At 43.8% G+C, this 20997-nt stretch overlaps 1 protein-coding gene across 1 annotated transcript in view; it reads left to right on the top strand.

Moving 5' to 3' along the window:
* Positions 1-20997, top strand: part of Atxn10 (ataxin 10) — a 142857-nt gene that overhangs the window by 46164 nt on the left and 75696 nt on the right. The window contains exons 6-7 of the mRNA XM_046429403.2: positions 11527-11607; positions 18038-18203. Coding sequence (XP_046285359.1) covers positions 11527-11607; positions 18038-18203 — 247 coding nt within the window. The remainder of the gene's footprint in view (positions 1-11526; positions 11608-18037; positions 18204-20997) is intronic.

Raw genomic sequence — 20997 nt, forward strand, 5'->3', positions numbered from 1 at the left:
CCACTGTGGTGACCAGTGAAGAGACATGAAGAGACAACAGCCATGTGTAGGTTTAGACAGTTTGTTCCTGAATGGACAGAGGCAAGCAGCCAGAGGGGTGGGTGACAGGCATGTGACTGTGAGATGGCCCATGGCAGGGGAGCCACTGGACAGGGTCCTGCTGTGGCACAGCTTGATGAGGCTAGGGCAGAAAGCGTCAACCCTGTTTAGAGTGACACCTCTGCGGGACTGTCTCATGAGAGTCACAGCCCACCTGAGGATGTGGCAGGGCCCTAGGTGGTGGCCTCAGGCCTTGCATATTCTCCTGGTCCAGAACCAGCACAGGGCATTCAGCTAAGGCTCAGGTGAGCTGCTGTTGAAGCTCTGGTGTCTGGGCACATTAGGGGTCCCCATGTGCTTTGGGGGAATAGCTTTCCTGTACAGTGGTGGTCCTCTGGTTTTGTTCTGTAGGTCCCTGAGGCTCCACCCAGGCTTTTTTTCTTTTTGGTTTCCCGTTTATTTTCTCTCTTAGCCAGGACTTAGCCAGATTTTGTAACTTAAAAGTAAGTTTTGAAATTGGCAAGTATGAGTCTTCCAACTACGATGTTCTTTTTCAAGATTTTTTTTTTTTCCTATTTTGGGTCCTTTGCATTTCAATGTTTTTTTAGGATCATCTTTTCAGTTAAAAAAAATAGCTAGAATTTTGCATGAATATGTAGATCAGTTTTGAAAATATTGCAATCTTAACTAGATTAAGTTTTCCAAACCATGAGTAGGGGATGTTTTCCATGTATTTAAGCCTTCTTTAAGTTCAGTGATGTTTTGTAGTTTTTATTGTATGAGTTTTGCATGACTTAAATTTATTCTAAATATTTTATTCGATTGCTAATGGATTGTTTTCTTGATTTCATCAATGGTATTTAGTGATGCATAAGAAAACACTGCTGTGTAGAGAAAGAAATAGAGTTGATTTTGTGCATTGGTCTTGTGTCCTGAAGCCTTGCCGAGCTTGTTTGTTGTCATGACAGGATTTTGGTGGTGTTTGGGGGTTTCCTGCGTCTAGGAACCTATCCTCACGCATCTTGGAGTTTTGCCCTTTCCTTACCTGAGTGCCCCCACTGGAGATTCTGTGCAGTGTTGAGTCTGAGTGGACAGAGTGGTTCATGTCAGTCCTGGCTTTGGGTTTTACCACAGAGTCTTGGCAGCGTGGGGGCTTCTGGCTGCCTTTCGTCAGAGTGGGAGCAGGCATCCTGGGTGCTCTCGTCTTGTCGAATGTTCTCAGTGGTTAAAGGGTGGTGCGTTTTACCAAATTCTTTGGTGTCTGTTGACATGATGGTTTCGTCTTTTTCTATGGCTTTGTCTTTTAGTTTATGAATGTTTTATACACGTGATTGATTTTTGTATTTTAATCCAACTTTGCATTCCTAGAACAAACTCCGCTTGTTGATGGTGTATAGTCCTTTTTACATGGACTTAGTTTGTCTGTGTTTCGCTGAGGATTTTTAGATCTATATAAAGTGGCATATTGTTCTGTAGTTGTCTTTTTTTGTGTGTGATTTTTCCCTTTTTCCTGGTTTGGCATCAGATTAATGTTGGCTTTACAGAATGTATTGGTTTTATTTTTATTTATTTTCTGGTGAAGTTTGTGGAGGATTGGTGTTAATCTTTAATTATTTGGTAGAATACACCAGTGAGCGTCCGGTCTTGGGGAGGTCCTGGTTGCTTATTCATTCTGTATTTGTCATAGGTCTGTTGAGATTATCTGCCCCTCCTTGGGTCAGCTTTAGTACTTAGCGCCTTTCTAGAACTCGGTCTGTTGGACTTTCTAATTTGTTGGCACATGATTAGTCACAGTATTTCCTTAGGATCTGTTTATGTAAGGTTGGTAGGAGCCCCCTCTTTGGTCCTGATTTTAGTAATTCAAGCCTTCTATTTCTTTCTTAGTCACTGTAGCTAAAGGGTTTTTGTTTGTTTGCTTTTGTCTTTCCAGACAATAAATTTCAGGTTTTGTTGATTGTTCTCTATTTTTCTGTTTCCTCTCTTTTGCTGTATATCTTTATTTGTTTTGCTCTTCCTTTGTTAGTTTCTTAGGGTGGAAGTTATGTTGCTGCTCTGCCGTCTCCCTCTCTTTGAGGATCTGTCACCTTCCTCATAGGAACCACTTTCATTCCCGTCCTTCAGTACCATTAGTTTTGCAATGTGGTGCTTTTTGTGGCCTCAGTCTCAAGTTATATGCTTATTTCCCCTGCGATTTCTCCTTGAACCCACTGCTTATTCTAGGAGTTTGATGTTTAATTTTTACTTGTTTGTGTATTTCCTAAATCTCCTTTTTAAAATTGACTTATAATTTCACTCCATTGTGGTTGGAACACATGCTTTATATGGTCTCCTTCTTTCTGAAGGCATTGAGGCTGTTCCATGGCCCATGGCATGGCCTGCCATGGAGTGTATTCCCAGTGCACTTGGGACGAGGGGTGTGCTGTAGGTAGGTACCTCTGGGTTTGGTTAGTGTGTGGTGCCGTTCATGTCCCCTGTTTCCTTGTTGATCTTGTGCCTGGTCCTGTACATCATTAGAAGTAAATTTTTGTCCTTACACTTCAGTTCTTTCAGGTTTCGCTTCAGTTATTTTCAGGCGTCTTTGTTGTGTGTGCTTGTGTGTGTGTGTAATTGTTACATCGTCTTGAGGAGTTGACCCTTTTTTCCAGTACAAAACTTATCAGTGCTTCTGTCATTTACATTTAATGATCTTCTCCTGTTCACTTCAGATCTGATTTTCAGGTTGTGTTCCTCACATTGGTCAGTTCTTCAGGGCCTAGACTGCTTCCAGGTGGCCCCTGTTAATCCCACTTTCCTTCTTATGTGAGGCTTCAGTCTTTTCAGTTTTAGCCTCTTGTTGTGTAAACTATTATCCTTCTGTTGACATTTTTACCTACATTTAAAATTACTTATGTTCTGAACATTGATTTGTATTTGAATTGCAATGTGCAAACAGACAGAAGATAGTACATGAAAATATTTTGGTGTATTTGAATTGGAAAATGTCCCTCAGCATGCAAATATAACATGACAGGATGAGTCTTGAGTCAGCTCACTTAGGGAAATTTCCTGTAGCTGAATTTCATTTTATTTGATAAGTATCTTGGATGTGTATTTTAACAGCATGGAATAAAGGGCCAGGGTCATAATGGCCAAATATAAAGTCCCCTTCAGAACAGCCCAAGGTAAACGGTATCAGAGGTCACTGCATAAGATGGAAGACAGGATGGCAGCATGGTAGTCAGCAAGCCTTTGTCATCCTGCGCTGGGTGCTTGCCATGTGACAGGAGAGAAGCTCTGCATTTGGCAAACGATGAGATTGCAGACTACGCAGAGGCTCCAGAAGCTGTCTTTTATTTTTTATTTTATTTTATTTTTTAACTCCCTGAAAATTGGAGAAAACCCACCTTCTGCTCCTCTTACCCTTGCCTTGTGAGATGACTGGCAAAGAGCATCACACCACATGATCTTAGAACTCAGGGGCTCATTATCTCTTCATTTCTTCTTTTTTCTTAGAAAGGGACAATGAAAGTTTTCAGTGACTCTGGGTCTTTTTGTTTGGGTGTACTGGAGTCACAGGAAAGTGTAGGCAACGAAGTCTTTGGGTCTGTTTGGTTTGAGTTAATGGGATAATGTCTTTCTAAAAATGTTTGTTTCTTTTGTTGGTAGGTGTGACAGATGTTTTCATACTCTTAGATAGCCCTAGATGAGTCCAAGCCTTCTATTTTGAGTTCATCTGATGGTGAGTTTGTGTTGGCACATTAGAAAAGACTCCCTGTGAATCTGTGGGACTGGGATGCAGAGAAGGGGACGTGCCTGCTGACCTGGGCTGCTCTGGCTGCTTCACTTTGTCCATGCAGCCGCCATGTGCAAGAGAGCCCTGAGACCCAACATCAAAGTTGCACAACTAACACCCAGCAGAGAAAGATCGAAGGCGTGCCAGGCTTGAACGCTTGCCCTTTATACCGCGTCAGGAATTACTGATCTTCAGGAAGAGGTCTGCATCTCAAGGGCAGGTCTGAGCACCGAGCTTGGCCTTTTGGGATAAGCTTTGGTCATTGTTTTGAGCTTGTATCCAATTTCTTACAGAGGTGACGTGACTGTGAGTAGAGCGTTCTTTTTTGTCCGTGTTGGGTTATGTAGTCGACTTCTTTTGTGTGAGAAAGGTTCATTTCCAGACTGATGCTCCCTTTGCTCCCGGGTATGCCTCAGGTACCTGTGTTTTTGTCCACTTCAGCTTAGGTTCAGCTGTCCTTCCTTCTGCACTGGGGACCTCTTGCCCTTTTGCTCTCTGCTGTCTGTGTGTTCCCACTTGCAAGGCTCTTGAGGCATTCACTTGTCCATTAGACTGGCAAGTCCCTGAGGCATTATCAGTGTTCTTACTTGGATCCTGACAAGGTAGTGTTCTGGCAGGTGACGAGCACTGTGGTGTAGTTATGGTGATGGAAGGCCAGTGCAGCCAGCATGTGTACAGAAGGGAATTTGTTGGTTTATGTGACTACAGAGTCCTTGGCTTCAGGCCCAGTGTGCCCAGGGGCTGACCCTCCTGTCACATCTTTGCCTCATCTTCCTTCTCTGCTGCCTTTGTCCTCAGCTTTGTTTTCTGCCTCCCTTCCTGGCTGCTATTCTTTGCATCTGCTCACAGTTGGTGGCCCCTGGCTGGTCCTTCGGCCACTTGACTGTATCAGGGCTCATTCCTGGATGACCTCATCTAGTATTGTAGTTTAAAACACCTCCTTTGAATTGATGCTCTCCAAATTGAGGTTCCTGGGCTTGGCCTCTTGTCGAGGCTCCAGATGAATGCCTACAGCTTCCTCGCAATTGCTTTAAGTCAGCGTCTCAAACCTGTCAAGGCTTCAGCCCAACTTCTGCTTGCTTACGCTTAAAACCTGCGTGGTTCCACCAGTTTTTAGAAGAGACCCTGAGCCCACTTGCTGGGGCCCAGGATCTGCCCAGGTTCAGACCTGTGAGTCATTCCAGAGTCTTCTGCCCACTTAGACTCCTGTGCTCTGTCTTCCAGTTCCAAGTTTGCTTATGTTGCACCTTCACTGCTGCGACACATCCAGGTGCCTTCTTGTCTTGTGCCAGAACGCTTTCACTCGTGTCTGTCCCTCCTCTTTCACTCCTGATTCCTTCACAGTATCCAGAGGGGCTGTTTAACGATTTACTGTCACTCTTGCTACTCCCTTGCTTCAAGGAGCCCTCACCCAGAAGCAGGGTCCTGCCCTTGCGGCGGCCGACGTTTTCGTCTTGATTCTCTTTCTCCGCTTGTGTGTTGGCTCAGGCGTTCTTACCCCTCTTGAACACCCGAGTTAGTTGCCCCCCGAGTCTCTATACCTGCTGTTCCTTCTGCTTGGAACGACCTCCCTGTAGATCTGTGCATGGCTGGTCCCCAGGGTCCCCTCTATTGCCCTTTCTCCCGAGAGGCCTCTGGGACCTGTGTTGGGGGTGGTGTGTCGGCGTGTCCCCTCCCCACCTGTTTCTCTACTTTCCTCTCATCCATTCATTTCCTGTCTCCATCACTACACACAGTCACACATTCTATGCATTGTTTCCTTGGCTATTGTGTTTTGGTGCTGGAATGTAGGACTGGCCCTAGAGCCTGGAGCTTGTCTTGGTCATCATCCTGCCCAGGTCACCTAGAACATACGCTAGCAAGCTGCAGCACACTGCTCGTTTCCAAACAAGCTCGTTAGGTCACGCATGTATTTGGCTGCTCTCTGCTGCCAGGGGAGCCGAGTGTTGGTGACAGAGACTGTTGGCTTGCCGAAGTATGTATCACCCAGCCCTGTGGGCAGAGGTTGCTGCCCTGGCATTTGGCCAGTTTTGGTGTGCAGTGTTTGCTGAAGGGCCAGGCAGCTGGTGGCACCGTTGGCTACAGTTGCTTTTGGGCTTACCTGGTGGTCATTGCCTTCGGAGAGACACCCCGAGGGTCTTTACTCAACATCAGTAATCTTTTCTTGGACATCATTTTGTGCAAAAATGTGACTAAGAACCTATTTTCTTTTTAAAAATGGGAATGTTATAAAACCAACCCCAGTCAGTTTCTTAAAATAGAATCAAAACTGGAATATTAGCAATAGAAAGGAACAAATTATTGACATAGCAGTAACTTGGGAAAAATCTTCCAGAAATTATGCTGAGTAAAGCAAAAGAACAGATAAAGACAGAAACCTAAACCTAGGAGGTCAAGTGGAGTGTCTCTTCACTTACATACCATTCATGAGGTGTCAGCATCATAGACACTGGGGACAGCTGTCAGGGTTGGGGAAGGTGCCCAAGATGTAGGGGGGGTGTCACTATGAAAGAGCCACACAAGGGGTCCCTGGGGTGGTGGAGCCACTCTGTTAGCTTAACTGTCACGGTGGCGATGTGAACACGAGTGATAAGATGACATAGAAGTGCGCATCCTCACACACACAGATTCACAGTGGGAGTACAGTAAGTCAGGAAGGCCTTGTCAGGCCTGTGGATTGTGTCAGCCATGGTGTCTGGGTTGGGATGCGCTGCAGCTTCACAAAATGTTACTATGGGGGAAACTAGGTGGAGGGTACATACATCCAGTTTCTTGTGTTTCTTAAAATGACACTTGAATCTATATTATCTCAAAATAAAAAGGTTTAAGTAAAATGAATTAATAAGTATAGGGCTGGGGATGTGGCTCAAGTGGTAATGCACTCGCCTAGCATGCGCGGGGCGCTGGGTTCGATCCTCAACACCACATAAAAATAAAATAAAGATTGTGTCCGCTGAAAACTAAGAAACAAATATTAAAAAATTTTCTCTCTCTCTTAAAAAAAAATTAATAAGTATAACCCAAACACCTGTGTAGGCAATAGACTGAGGATCATTTGGGGTCAGGTATCAGGCTGTGCCCTGTTTCTGTCTTTCTCATTGCCATGGGTTAGTGTGGTTTTCAGAAACGCCGTGCTGCTGCTTACCACTGTTATCCCGGAAGTACTTCTCAAAACCTCCATGCAGTTTGGACTCTCCACCAACTGAATAGGGAAGGGAACCTGTGACTTTCTGTGTATACATCTATTTGTGGAATATTGTAAATATTACTTTAGGATATAAGTAAAAGTTTTCCTATATAAACATTGACTCGTGAACATTGAGAAATTTGGGAATTAAAAAACAAGGAGTTGTGACCTAGGCGAATGTGTACTGGGTGTGCCAGTGAATTATCCCTGCACAGCCCTCTTTCTGGCTGAAAAGGGCCCTCTGCTCGCTCTGTGGTGGGGCTGCCGGTCTGTGTGACCGACAGCTCCAGACACCAGGCTTGGGCTCATTTTTTCTTTTTTTTTTTTTTTTAATGATTATTTTTTAGTTGTAGATGGACACAGTACCTTTATTTTATTTTTATGTGGTGCTGAGGATAGAACCCAGTGCTTCACATGTGCTAGGCGAGTGCTCTACCCCGAGCCACACCCAGCCCCTTGGGCTCATTCTTGAAAGAAAAAAATTCTTGTTATTCAAAGAAGGAAAAAGGGATGTGAGACAAGAAAACAAAGTGGCGGACACTTTTTAAGGACTTAAAGCTATGTGTGAACTGGTGCTGCATCTTCACTGCCTGCGGCTGCTTCAGGGCTTGCCTGCTGTTTGATCTCTCTTCCTTTCTGTTGGGGTTAGATTCTGACATGTTGATACCAGCAATGGGAGAAGCAAAGGCCTTGATGCTGAGAGGTTAAGTGTTGTGCCCAGCGTCACTCCTTGTGCATGTTGGGACACACTCGGCTCAGTTCTCTGTGAGATCTCAGCGTTCACAGCCCTCCCCTGAGAACAGGGCCTGGAAGGAAGGGTGGCTGGGGTGGGCCTGTGTGTGGTGCTTTTGCCCAGGGCCTTGCATGGGGAGCCTTTGGGAATCCTAGTGACCTAGTGTTAGCTCATTTAGTTTTTTTTTTTTTTTCCAGCTTATGGCTCAGTTTTTTTTTTTTTAGTGGAAGAAGCATGATCACTGAACCAGACTGCTGTTTTTCTCTGTTAACGCTGCTCACATTTAACCCAGTGAAAATGTTATTTGACTCTTAACAGGGGAAGGAGGTAGTTTTTTGCAGCAGCCTCATAAGCTCTGTGCACACTGCTAAGTTAAGAGCTGCGGCTGAGACTCCCTAGATCTCGAGCACAGGAGAGAGACACAGCTAAGTCCAGGATCACTTAACTTCTTCATTTAATCAGTGAAATATAAAAAATATTTTCTAGCTTCTTGCAGTCAGTGAAATCACATGAAGAGTATAGTTTTGACATTGCATGCCTGTATGTGTATGAAGATAACAGACAGCTACAATTTTAAAAAACTTCCCCTGAAACACTGACTTAAGAAGCCACACAGGGAGCATGCCTCATCCGGGGCAGGCCTTCTGCACTACAGGCCCTTGCTCTGGAAGTGAAAGGAGGATGGGAAGGCGGTTGTGGAGGAGGAAAAGACATCTGCACTACATGGTTCACCTGTGACCTGACTTGTGTACAGTAATCCTTGCAAGGCAGTAGTGAAGACTGCATTTTAGTGATAAGATTTTGACTTTGACTTTGGACGATCTGAATCATCGTATCACTGAGTTGCTATGACGGAGAGGTATTTACTGTATCTGGCTTGGGAAGAGAATAAAGACTTTTTATTAAATTATCTTGGAGAAATGATTGAACTCTGTGATGAGAAGTAGCGACTCTGAAGACTAACCTTCCTGAGTTCTCTGCATCTCTGTATCACCTCCTGGAATCCACAGGGCCAGGTCCCTCTGAATGCTGCTTCTCCCAGTGTGTGCCAACACCTTCTCTCTTCAGCAGGAAGTTCAAGAAATAGAGCTGAGCCTGAGATTACTTTTTCCTGTACATTGCTTAAATTATATAGTTTCTGGATAGATAATGCACGCATGTGGTTCAAATATCAATGCCTCTCTGCCCTCCCAGCCATTCACCATCCCTTGAGCAGTCAGCGCTTCCTTCTTTCCTGTCCCCATGGTACATATTTGATGTCCTTCCATATTGTTATATAAAGTCCTCTCACTTTTTTCTTCTTCCCTTGGACCAGTATACTAGGGTTTCTTTCCCTTGGTCTCTTTGTTGATGGGCATCTCTAGTTTCCATGACCACAGGGGTGCTGCAGTGAACACTCTGTTCCTACAGGTCACATTACGTGTGTGCAGGTGTGATAATGGGGCAAGTGCACGAGCACACCTGCCAGGTCAAAGGGAAGTGCTAATTTTAGGTTTCTGAAAACCCCTCCTAGCCTCCCTTCGTGGAAGCCTCAGCCCCATTTGCTCTCTTTCCCACATCATTGCTTACAGAATGTTAGCAGTCTTACATAGTTTTGGATCTGCCAGTCCTGCTGAGGTTTAAAATGGTATTCGTGAGCTGGGCTTGGTGGCCCATGCCTATAATCCCAGTGGCTTGGGAGGCTGAGGCAGGAGGATCTCAAGTACAAAACCAGCCTCAGCAATTTAGTGAGGTCCTAAGCAACTTAGCGAGACCTGTGACTAATAAAATACAAAATAGCACTGGGGATGTGGCTCAGTGGTCAAGTGCCCTTGGGTTCAATCCCTGGTACAAAAAAAAAAAAAAAAGCATCAGAATTTGTGCGATAAAAGCAAAAACAGTGTTTAGGAAAGTTTATAACTTCCTGTCTTACTAATTTGCAGGACCTCAGGTCACTGATTCTAGGCCTTCCTTTGTTTCACTTGTCTGGAATCAGAGATCTGAGATTGTACATTCTGAAGGGAGAAAAAGAAGAGCACAGTAAACCCTGAACAAAAGAGAAGGAAAGAATAAAAGACAGGACAGAAATTAGTGACATAGAAAGCAGAAAAGCGTAGAAGTGGATTCTTGCAAAAGTTGGTTCAGAAGAAAGAGGACATTCCTTGCAGATGCCATGAGAGCAGGTGTGGCTGCCACCTCCATCTTGATCTGCCCAGGCCTTCGTTGAGGAGACTTGTCCAGTGGAAACCTCTCTGAAGGCAGAGCCTGGTGCCCCTAGGCCTCCTGGTCCCCTCCCTCTGGGGCCCCTAGTGGTATTTTGCTGCCTGTGCTCCCTGAGCTCACTGCTCTTCTTACCCTCTTGCTGTTTTTCCAGGTCCTCTTTGTTCCCCCCTCATGTGACCACTTGCCCCTCTTCTCCCAGGGATTCACCGCTTCCCCTTCTCTGGTCTTCTCCCCTTCCTTCCCCAACCCACTGCTGCTTCTGTAAGCCACCATGTGTGCCTGCCTGTGGCACTTAACACTTTCTTCTGTCATGTCTGTCTGTGTGTAGGTCTTTCTGCATGGTTTGGAGAATATTTTTGGAAGTAAGGCTTGTGATGTAGCCCTAGCCTAGTAGTACTTAGAGTATTGTGTTTTTGAATGAAAGTTCTTATAGGAAAATGTTTTGATTTCCAAGTGAGTGAATGATGAATGGGCTTTAGGATCTGGGTCTTGTGGTGAGCCTGGCTTTGAGTGCATGGATTCCTGCTGATGCAGCTTGGTGTCCTAGTTGATATAAGTGCTGATCACAGTGTGCTGCAGAGAGTACTGTGTGACATTTTTGAATATTATTAATTATTGTTAGAAATATTGTACATCAAAGTGACCAGCCACTTTAAAGGCTATAGAAGAAATATAGTACCTGTTTATATTTTAGTTTATTTTTTTAGTGGTGCTAGGGATTGAACCCTGAGTCTTGTGTGTGCTAGGCCATCCGAGCCACATGCCCAGCTCTGGATTCTGTTTTTACCTGAAGGCTGATGTGTTGTGTAGTCCCTGTGCTTCACTTGGGTATCATACTGCATGACATTACTGTATTATTTTATTTGTTAACAAGTGATTAAACTGTAATGTATTTAAAGTATATTTTATAGGCAACTCTTTTTACTGTAACCTTGGTCATAAACAGTGCATTCCTTAGTTCTTAAACCTTTTCCTCAGATGCCCTCAGGTAAATACAACCTAGAATTTATAATACCATTCAATCTTTTTAGATGTCACAGTGGTACTTTGAAGAAATATGCCTATATTCTTTGCCTGGGGCTTTCGTAATTGGTCCGCGAGTTCAGAGGAGTCTGCTCCTTGGCAGTGAGGGAGTCTTCCTGATGACTTGAGAGCTCCTCAGGGTGGAGGACCAAGCAGAAGCATCTCTGCTGTGTTGGCTTATCTTTAGATAGAAGCGGAACATGACGGTTTCCCTAGTTTTAGAGCACCAAGCTTTTGACTGAAACAATGCAAAATGCTTTCTGTCTATTCCTGAGCTTGTAGTGAAATTTCATGATTTTTTACAGCAAGAGTTTTCCTTTCTCAGCTTAGATAAAACCTGTGGTAAGCCCTTTCTTCTAGTTCAATCAGTTTGAATTATTTCAGTAAAGTTTTCAGTTGGAGACAGTAGTTTAAGGAGTATTTTTCCTTTTTTAGCTGTTAATGTGAGCCTTCTGAAGCATTTGGGATTATAGCAGAATAAAGAGTTCTATGAAAGGAAGTGCTTATAAAGTCGACAAGACCAGTCTGTTTTACTATTCTAGTAACCGAACTTTCCCCCTTTTCTCTTAGGTTCTTGATCATTACGGATCACTTTCTGAAAAGCCCGGAATTGGTGCAAGCCATGTATGCCAAACTGAGCAATCAAGAAAGGTAACCCCAAAACCAGTGTGGTTTGAGTATTTAGCATTCCATATGGTGCATCCTGCTGCCGGACTGAGAAGTTGTGTGGTTTCCTGGTTGGCACAGACCTCTAAGTACATGCTTCTGTGTTGGTGCTGGTTTTAAATTGCTTGGCTGACATTATAGCTTGACCACAGTAGGCAGTGATTTACGTAGAATTGCAGGATTCAGGTTGGTGCCGTTATGCAGTAAAAGAATATTTAAAAAAACAGAAAACACTTCAAGAACAAAATGTTATGCTTGTGCCTTAATTTTATAATAGTGATTTATGCAACTGTGTATTATATAGATGTGCATTTGACATGTGCTCATTTGTTTATATCGTGGTCTGATTATGTGGAATATGCTCTGCTAGGTTTATAGTTTTTTTTTTTTGTTTTAATTATCGATGGAGTTTTATTTTATTTATTTATATGTGGTGCTGAGAATCGAACCCAGTGCCTTACACATGCTAGGCAAGTGCTCTGCCACTGAGCTACAACCCAGCCCCTAGGTTTATAGTTTTTGATAAGTAATTCAGATGAAAAGAAAATTGTATCTGCCTGGGGCCCTTGGCTGCTGTAGCACCAGGTGCTGAGACCTTGTTCAGGCCTCCTTGTGACGGCAGTCCTTCATATGGCTGTAGTGGGGACTTTTCGCCTTGTTCGGATTCAGTTTCTTGACTTGTAAAATAAGAGGTTTGAAGAAAATAATTTGCAGGACATTTTCTGTTCTAATAGTATGTGTCTTATTAGAAGTATTGCCTTAGGAAAAATAAAGTGTTTTCAGAAATCACAGATCTAATGATCAAAAACTTAAATATTTTACAACTTTTTAAAATCATGAACAAAGTCTTTATAATTGCATTGGTTTTGGAATTATTACTATGTATTTATGTTCCAGTATTTAAGCTTTACACACTTTGTAGGTTTTTGCTAAGTAAAAAGTCTTCAACAAAAAAGAAAAGTTCATGCTTGAAAAATCAGTTTAAATACCAGTTTTATAAATTTGGTACTCCCACCCCCCACTGCTACCATATACTTGCATTCATTGAAGAAAAATAATAATTTATATTGTTTTGACCTAAAATAAATGTATAATATTTAATACTAATATTTGCTAATTGCTTTGTAGTGGGGAACACCTGACTAAAAGGAGAATGCAGCAGTTAATTGTAGTTTAATATTCAAATTTCTATCTTCCATGTTCCTGCCAAATTTTATATACTTATATATAGTTTTTGAAATGTATATCACATTGTGTGTGTGTGTGTGTGCGCGCGCGCGCGCACGCGTGCGCACTTAATCACTGAGCCACATTCCTAGCCCTTTTTATATTTTATTTTGAGACAGGGTCTCACCAAGTTGCTTAGGGCCTCGCTAAGTTTCTGAGGCTGGCTTTGAACTTGTGATCCTCCTGCCTCATCCTCCCGAGTCACTAGGATTATAGGTGTGTGCCACCGTGCCGACCAAATGATATTATTAAACTAATCCATTGCAGAACTAAATCGGATGATAAACTAATGACTTGTTGTTGTCACTCAAGGAACACCCACCTGTAGCAGGTACTTCCTTGTCCATGCCAGGTTCTGCTCTTGAGTCTCTAGTGTGTTCTCTTCCAGCTGTGTGCTGCCATCTCATCATGTTATTGTCAGGCACTGTGTCCCTGCTTGCTCGTGGCGCACTGCCATTAGGTCATTGGTGCTTGAGGACAAGGATTTGATCCCTCTTGTTTTTTGGTGGCCACATGTCCAGTCAGTCCTGGGCACATAGCAGGTGCTCAAAAAAAGGTTTTTTTGGTTTTTTTTTTTTTACGTTGAAGGCAAGAGTGAATGAATGAATGTTTTTACTCCTCCATGAAAGGCTTATCTAGTGGCCTGGTTAATGTGATACCATCTGCCAAGCTGGAGACCTCAACTATCCTCAGCCCTTCTCCTGACCTTTCCGTTTCACACCGGTCAGTGAGCTGCATCAGCTGCACCATCTCAGTGTCTTGACAAATTCTTTCCTTCCTGCCACAGCCTTAGTTGCTTTTGTGATGTCCTTGATGCACACACTGTGTTTTGTTTGTCACTCATCCATTGGTGGGCACGTCCTTATCTGGTGACTAGCTGTCATTTTATAGTTGTCCACTAAAGTGACAGTCTGGGGTGTGCAAGACTAGCCTGATGAGTAAGGCAAGAAAATGTCAGATCACCTACCCATATTTATCATTATCAGAAATTGAGTAAGTTTTAATGCCTAGATTGAGTCTTAATAGACACATAGTTTCTAGTTAAATTACAGATGTGGGAAGTATGTCATGTGAATTTTTTTTATTGGTCAAAAAACCTATTAAGGGGCTAGGATTGTGGCTCAGTGGTAGATTGCTTGCCTAGTACATGCGAGGCCCTGGGTTCGATCCTCAGCACCACATAAAATAAAATAAAATGAAGATATTGTGTCCAACTACAACTAAAAAAAAATAATAAAATATTTTTTTAAAAAAAACCTATTAAGTCAAAGCATGTTGTTGCCTGATGGATTGTCCCTGTGGAGATTCCGTGAGTTTCTGTGTGTTCTGAATGCCGAGGCACCACAGTTACCTGGTGTCTGATATCAAGAAAGGGGCACTGCTGTTTTGTAGCATTTCGTATGTAGGTGGTAATGATATTGTCGTTCTGGAGTTAAGGGTCTTAGGGAGGCAGCAGAGATTTCGTCTCTGTCCATGTGTTCCTTTGTGCCCAGGGCAGGAAAGGTTGGGACTCAGAGGAGGCACATCTGGGTTGCTTCAGGATGGAAGTTGGGGGAAGGATCTGCTATTCTTGGGCCGCAGACAATAAGTTATAGCACTTTTAGGAATAATGAGAATTTAAAGTGATATTCTAGAATTAGATCTTGGTCTTCCCCAAAATGCTTATTTTATATGCAAATATGTGGTTTAATCAGAAATTTAACATTTAGTTGATCACATTCTAAATGTAAGAAAGGTCACTGTAAGAGCCAGTTCATCTTTGTTCTGTCTTTTGTGCTATTGCATAGTAACTGCTTTTTCTATGAATACATTACCGTTGAAAACATTTATACTTTTCCCTTACATTTGTATATAGTGCTTGTTAACGTAGGTCAGGGATGTTCCTTCCTTCCTTCCTTCCTTCCATCCTTCCATCCTTCCATCTTTATTTATTTTATTTATTTTTATGTGGTGCTGAGGATCGAACCCAGGGCCTCACATGTGCGAGGCAAGCGCTCTGCTGCTGAGCTATAACCCCAGCCCTGGTCAGGGATTTTTCTAAGCACTTGACAGATGTTAATAAAACTCTCCTCCACCCTAGAAGATTTGTACTGCTGCTGTACCTGCCTAGTCGATGTGGGCACTGGGGAGGAGTCCTATGTGGCTGCACCAGCTTGCAGGGGACAGGCGGCAGCCTAGGCTTCATGCAGCTGGTCTGACTCCAGTCCCTGTCAGTAACCGTAGCATGATGCTGCCTCAGGGAAGTCCACTATATGGTCAAATGATATTCATGTTATAGTGAGGAATTTAAAACGCTCATCAGCACACAGGGTAAGGACCTATAAATCACTTAGTTTTAACATTTTTAAGAGAAGATGACCTTTCTCTCCTAGGGTTTATTTCTCCTGAATGTCCATCAGTCCACGTACTTCGCTAACACCCACATGGCAAGTGTGACCCTTTGGGTGCCACGGTCAGTCGATCCACTGCTGCCTGTTGGTTCAGTGAGTGAGTGAAGAATGGATGTCAAGCCTCAGTGTTACTGAGATTGGATTTTAATGGCGTGGGCTTTATAGCTCACACCTGTATGGCAGTGGGGCTTCACCAGATGGCAGCCTCAGCAAGACTCTTCTAAAAGCAGCAAGCAGAAGTTTTCTGGCTCCAGATTGGTACCTTTGTTTCTCGTGCCTTATAAATTACATATGTATTCACGGGAGCAATGTATCATACTAGCAAATTTTTTTTGTAAATATATGTGATCACGTAAGATTGAAGACAGTGGGGTCTAAATGCAGAAGGACACGCAAAAGGAAAAGACCAGGGGTAAAGGAAAGACACAGGCACCAAACCCCTCTATGGGTTTTTTTAAAAAAGTATTTTTTTAGTTAAAGATGGACACAGTACCTTCGTTTATTTATCTTTATGTGGTTCTGAAGATTGAACCCAGTGCCTCCCCCGTGCTAGGCGAGTGCTCTGCCACTGAGCACAACCTCAGGTACCCCCTCACCCCGTGGTTTTAGTGAAAACAAAATTGTGTTACTTGATTTACTTCAGTGAGTTATGTTGAATGCCTAGTATGAACAAGGCTCTGTCCTGTGTTCTTGAAGGAGATGCCAGGGTGAACATGCCCAGCCTCCGGCCATGCAGCCTCTCAGTGAACTGCTGGAGACGACTATGGGAAAAGTGAGCCGTAAAGTGAGCGTGTTGTTAACCATGTTGGAAGACACGTCTGCGGAGGGGCCAGGGTGGGCGAGGAGCCCGGGTTGGGTACAGCGGTCCCTCAAGGCTTCTACGGCAAGTGGACCTTGTGAGAGGTGCGCTCAGATCCTCCAAGGTCCTGCCAGTTCTGTGCCAACAAGAGGGCCCTCTCCATTGGCAGAAATGGCACAGCAAGAACAGGTGGAATCCTTGGGTGTGTTTGGAGAATACTGAAAACTGCACTTTGTGGAATAGAAGATATTCTCAAGAGAGCAGTGGGAGAGAGCACTGAGTGGGAGGTCAAGGCTGAGTTTTGTTTTGGTCACAAAGTTTTTCTGTTCATTCCACGAACATTTATCGAGTGCTGCTGAATACCCTGGCAGACCCCTGCCGCCACTGTGCTTGCTTTATGTGGGAGTGCAACGGAGCAAGGGAGCAAGCTGTGAACTCTGCCAGCAACTGAGGGGAGTTGTGGGTGGGGCCCCTCAGTGTCCAGAGAGCCCTGTGGAAAGTTGAGTCCTGGGGCTGTGGGATAGCCCAGGACCCAAGGACAGGGAGCGCTGGGGCCAAGCTGAGTGGGTTGCTGGTAATTTCTACCAAGCAAATACTAACACCAGTTCTTCACAAACTTGACCAAAAATAAATAAAAACAAAATCAACTCATTCTGCACAGCCAGCATTAATCTGATGCCAAACAGGGTGTGGGGAGGCATCACAAAAAGACAACTACGGACCAAAATGCCTGGCCGTCCTCCTGTGTGGGTTGGGGTTGGTCTGGCCTTATGGCCCAAGGATGGCCATTGTTTTTAAGATTATATATGAACAGGGGAGAGCAGAAGCATCTTGGCATTATCTCAAGAGAGGGACTGTGTGTTTGCTTGTTTTAATTTTGATTAGTAGTTGCTATAAGAAAGCTGTGATTAGGGGGAGGTTTTTTTTTTTTTTTAAGATGTTGATGGACCTTTATTTTATTCATTTATTTATACGCGGTGCTAAGAATTGAACCCAGTGTCTCACACATGCAAGGCAAGCGCTGTACCACTTAGCCACAACCCAACCCTAGAGGGAGTTTTGAACATTCTGGTCTATAAGTGATTTTTCCTGTTTTGACCATGCTGGCTCTATTTTACTTGAAGTAGTAGACAGTTTGTGTTACTCTTGGTAAGGAATGTTCACTGAAGTACATTTCCGCCCATTTACTAAACATTTTGGGTGCTCATGCTCTTTCTGGTTTAAAAATAAATGAGGATTATGCATATAATCCCAAATCAAAATGTGATTTTCATCCAAGGTCTTTTTTGATCTATGTGGATAGATTAGCCTGTTGGCCATTAATTTTTCCTAAGATCATTGATTATTCAGTGGAGATCATTGTTTGATTATTTAATTATTGATATAAAAGTGGCATAGGTTGGCCTTCAGAATTGTGTTTTGGTAAACAAAAATAATTAAACGCAGAAGAAAGCTGGCCTCTCAAGGAAGGCCATGAAGTGAGTGGGGAAAGCATGGGCCACTGGCTGTGGGGGTGCTGGCTCAGCTCCTCGGAGAGGTGACTCTGCGCGGGTTAGGTGACCTCACCGAACCTTTGCACCTTTGCGCACCTTTGCACACCTTTGGTATGAGGTGAATGACAGGACCTGCCTCCTCGGGCTTTCTGTGAGGATCCAATGAGATCCTGTGTGTAGAATGCCTGTCTCGACTCTAAGTAATGGATAAATGTCAGCCCCGCCACCTGGCTGCTGTTCCTGTGGCTGTGTTCACAGAGCTCAAACTGACCACGCACGTAGTGACAGGTATGAAAGGTGCGTTAGTCTTGCTTCCATAGCCAAGTGATAGCAGAGAAATCAAAATTTTGAAAAATAGGTAGTGGATGAAGTTAGCTTTTATTCATAAAATTTTCCTAAACATTATAATAAAGTAAGGAATTTATAATAAAAATATCACCTTAAAGTTGTCTGTGTAGGTGTTTCTGGTGTGCTACAGTTTTGGTAGAGCTATTTTATGTTCACAGGGTCACACTGCTTGACCTCATGATAGCCAAGTTGGTGGGAGACGAGCCGTTGACCAAGGATGATGTGCCAGTGTTTCTGCGCCACGCCGAGTTGATTGCAAGCTCCTTTGTGGATCAGTGCAGGACTGTGCTGAAGCTGACCTCTGAGCAGCACACTGAGGACGAGGTAAGTGCCTCGGGTGAGGGAGTAAGCAGGCTTTCCGACCCAGTCACTCTTCTGGGAGAACTCACTCTGAGAAGCTTGGAAGGATGGCCTTGAGTCCTGTGCCTTATGCTGGGGTACTTAAAAAATGCACATGAGGGAAAGCAGTGCCCTTGTTCCTGCAGGCAGAGTCAGTGACTTTCAAAGTGGCCTGCACATTTTTCAGGGCAGATAACGTCAGATCCATGTGTTCCTAGGTGGACATGTCGGTGGAGTTGTTCTGCCACCAGCTTGTGAGTTGGCTTTCTTCTGAATGGCAGCTTTGTGAGGGTAGGAGGTGGGTCATCGTCCTGGTACTGAATGTCCATAGTGGGCACTTAGCAAATATTTGCTGAATAAATAAGGAGTAGTACATTGTGAATATCTTTTAAAAATGTCATTACAAACATTCCAGGTAAAGAATTTCCCATAATTTATTTGACCAGCTGCCTGTAAGTGGACATATAGGTTTGCTAGTTACTTCTACTTACGGTAAATGGTGCTGTCGTAGATGTCTTTACAGTTCATCTTTTTACATCACTAACTGACATTACTAACCTGGGAGATCCTTGCAGTGCAGTTGCTAGGTATGCAGTATATACCTTTCAAACCTTTTGGTATCTATAACTATTTTCTACCTTCTAGAAAATTCACTTCTCCTAGCTATTGTTGGAACTTTCCAGTTGTACCACCTGCTGCCCCTCTCGGCCACTCCAGGTGGCTTTCTTCCCTCCAGCCTACCCTTGAGCACTGGGCCTGGTCTCTGTGGAGGGCACAGGCCTAGCTGGCGTCACTTCTGTTCCTGCCTCTTCGCTGGAGAGTCTCTCTTTATATGTACCTATTCCTCCTTCCCTTTCGAGGTAAGGTTGGAATTGTTCTTTTTCTGGAAATCTGCTCAGTAGACAAAAGGAATGCTCTCTGCTACTGTCGCAGGGAGGACTCCATATGCAATGGGCCAGAGAGCAGGCATCGGGCTCCCGTTCTGTGAGACTGGAGCAGACCAGACCTTCGTGCCACCAGGGCTGAAGCCAAAGGCAGAGGGATAGGAGAGGACTTTTTGGGTAACGGAAGTGCACACACTGCTGTGCACTTGTGGGTGAGATTTACTGCATCTGAGTTATACCTTAGTAGAGTTGATTTGAGTTTGAACATATTTGAAAAAAACATGGTAAGTCTGTTGTGTGCTGATTGGAATGGGCCAGTGGAGTGGAGTGACTGATGCTGGCAGTAGGCGGACAAGTTGGTGGAGGGATTGGAATCCTAACCCTACCACTGCCAGGGAGGAGCAGAGAGCACAGAAGTGGCACAGCCATCCCAGAGTGCTGTGTGCAGCGGTGCAGGAGCCTTAGCTCCTGTGGTCGGTGCCGCCATGACGGTGACTGTTCTGCACGAGAGCGGGTTTCTGTGCCCGTGCTTTGGCTCAAAGCCACTTTGCTGTGGGTCTTCTCTGCTAGGTCACCCAATCAGGTTCTGGCTCACTGACCTTTTCTGTGGTAGAGAAGAGGGAGGTCCTTTCTCACTCTTTGCATTTGCTTTCTGGGGATAGATTTCCCTGTTTCCAGCAGGAGGAGCCGTGAGCTGTGCTTCAAAAAGTTTTAAAAATTTCTCTAGGAGACAGGAAGACATAACACTGCATTTGTTAAGTCACAGCTTTGGTCCATTCCCAGGACTTGTGTTGAAAGCATTTCAGTACTGTAGTACGGAGTTACTTAGTGGTTTTTTTTTTTTTTTTTTTTTTAAGGAAAATTTATGTTTTCCCCTTAAATAGTTGTTTCTCCAAGGTGGGAGGAATTATATGTTAATGGAGTAGGAAAAGCTGAGATAAGAAGTGCATCAATCTGCACACTCATGACTCGTGCAGATTAATACACACTCGCTGTACTTCAAGATAGGTGCAAAAGTAAATAAATAAAGTAAGTGCCACAGTAGTTCTTAAGAAGACCCCATGTGTGTGTTTAAAATAGTTCCCAGTGTAGTTGGCCTGACCTGCACCAGCTTCTGAGTTGGGTACCACACATCGGGGATTTGAGCTAGGTGTCCATGGTTGGCTGGAAGTCACCTGTGGCAGAGGCATCTGTGCACAAAAGTCAGTGAGAGCTACATCCAGGGCTCACTTCTCTCCCCTCTCAGCAAAGCCCACGCTCACACATTGGTGGCACTCTTGCAGATGAGGTAGTCAATAAAGTTCTCATAATGCAGTGGCTGGAAAGTGAGAGTGAGAAGGGTCATATTAATTGTGTTTGTTTTTTAACTTATATACCTGGTCATAGAACCCCAAGTTTTGTGCACGTGTTCTTTTATAGAATTCGTCTTGGGTTCTCATGTCAATGCGACTGCTCTTGTTTCCAGGTTGGATACGTCTTGTCAGCTCCAGAATGCTTAATCTGTAAGATCTGAGATTTAGTTTCCCACATCTTGTTTACTGCTCATGAGCCTTGCCTTTCCTCTGAATGCTCAAAAAACATTTCTTTTAACTTCATATTTCCTTACATCTGTATGTGGTGAGAATTATTCTTAGTTTGTAGGGTTTTCATTCTTTGCTCTTGCAACTCCATATTAAATCATTTTACACAGTTGGCATTTAATGTATATTAGTGGAATAAGTAAAAATAGTGTTGTTTTATTCCATTTTGATAAGGGCTTAAATTATTGCATTATGCAAATAATATTTTCTCTGTTGTGAAAAATTATTTAAGCTAGAGCAAAGTTAAGAAGTTTCCTTCCTTTTGCCTAGCCCGTTTTTTACAGAGCTATTTGCATGTATTTCTGTTTTTTTTTC

The sequence above is a fragment of the Marmota monax genome, unplaced genomic scaffold, assembly GCF_021218885.2.
Source record: "Marmota monax isolate L192 unplaced genomic scaffold, Marmota_monax_Labrador192_F-V1.1 WCK01_AAM20220418_F8-fsc00051, whole genome shotgun sequence".
NCBI lineage: Eukaryota > Metazoa > Chordata > Mammalia > Rodentia > Sciuridae > Marmota > Marmota monax.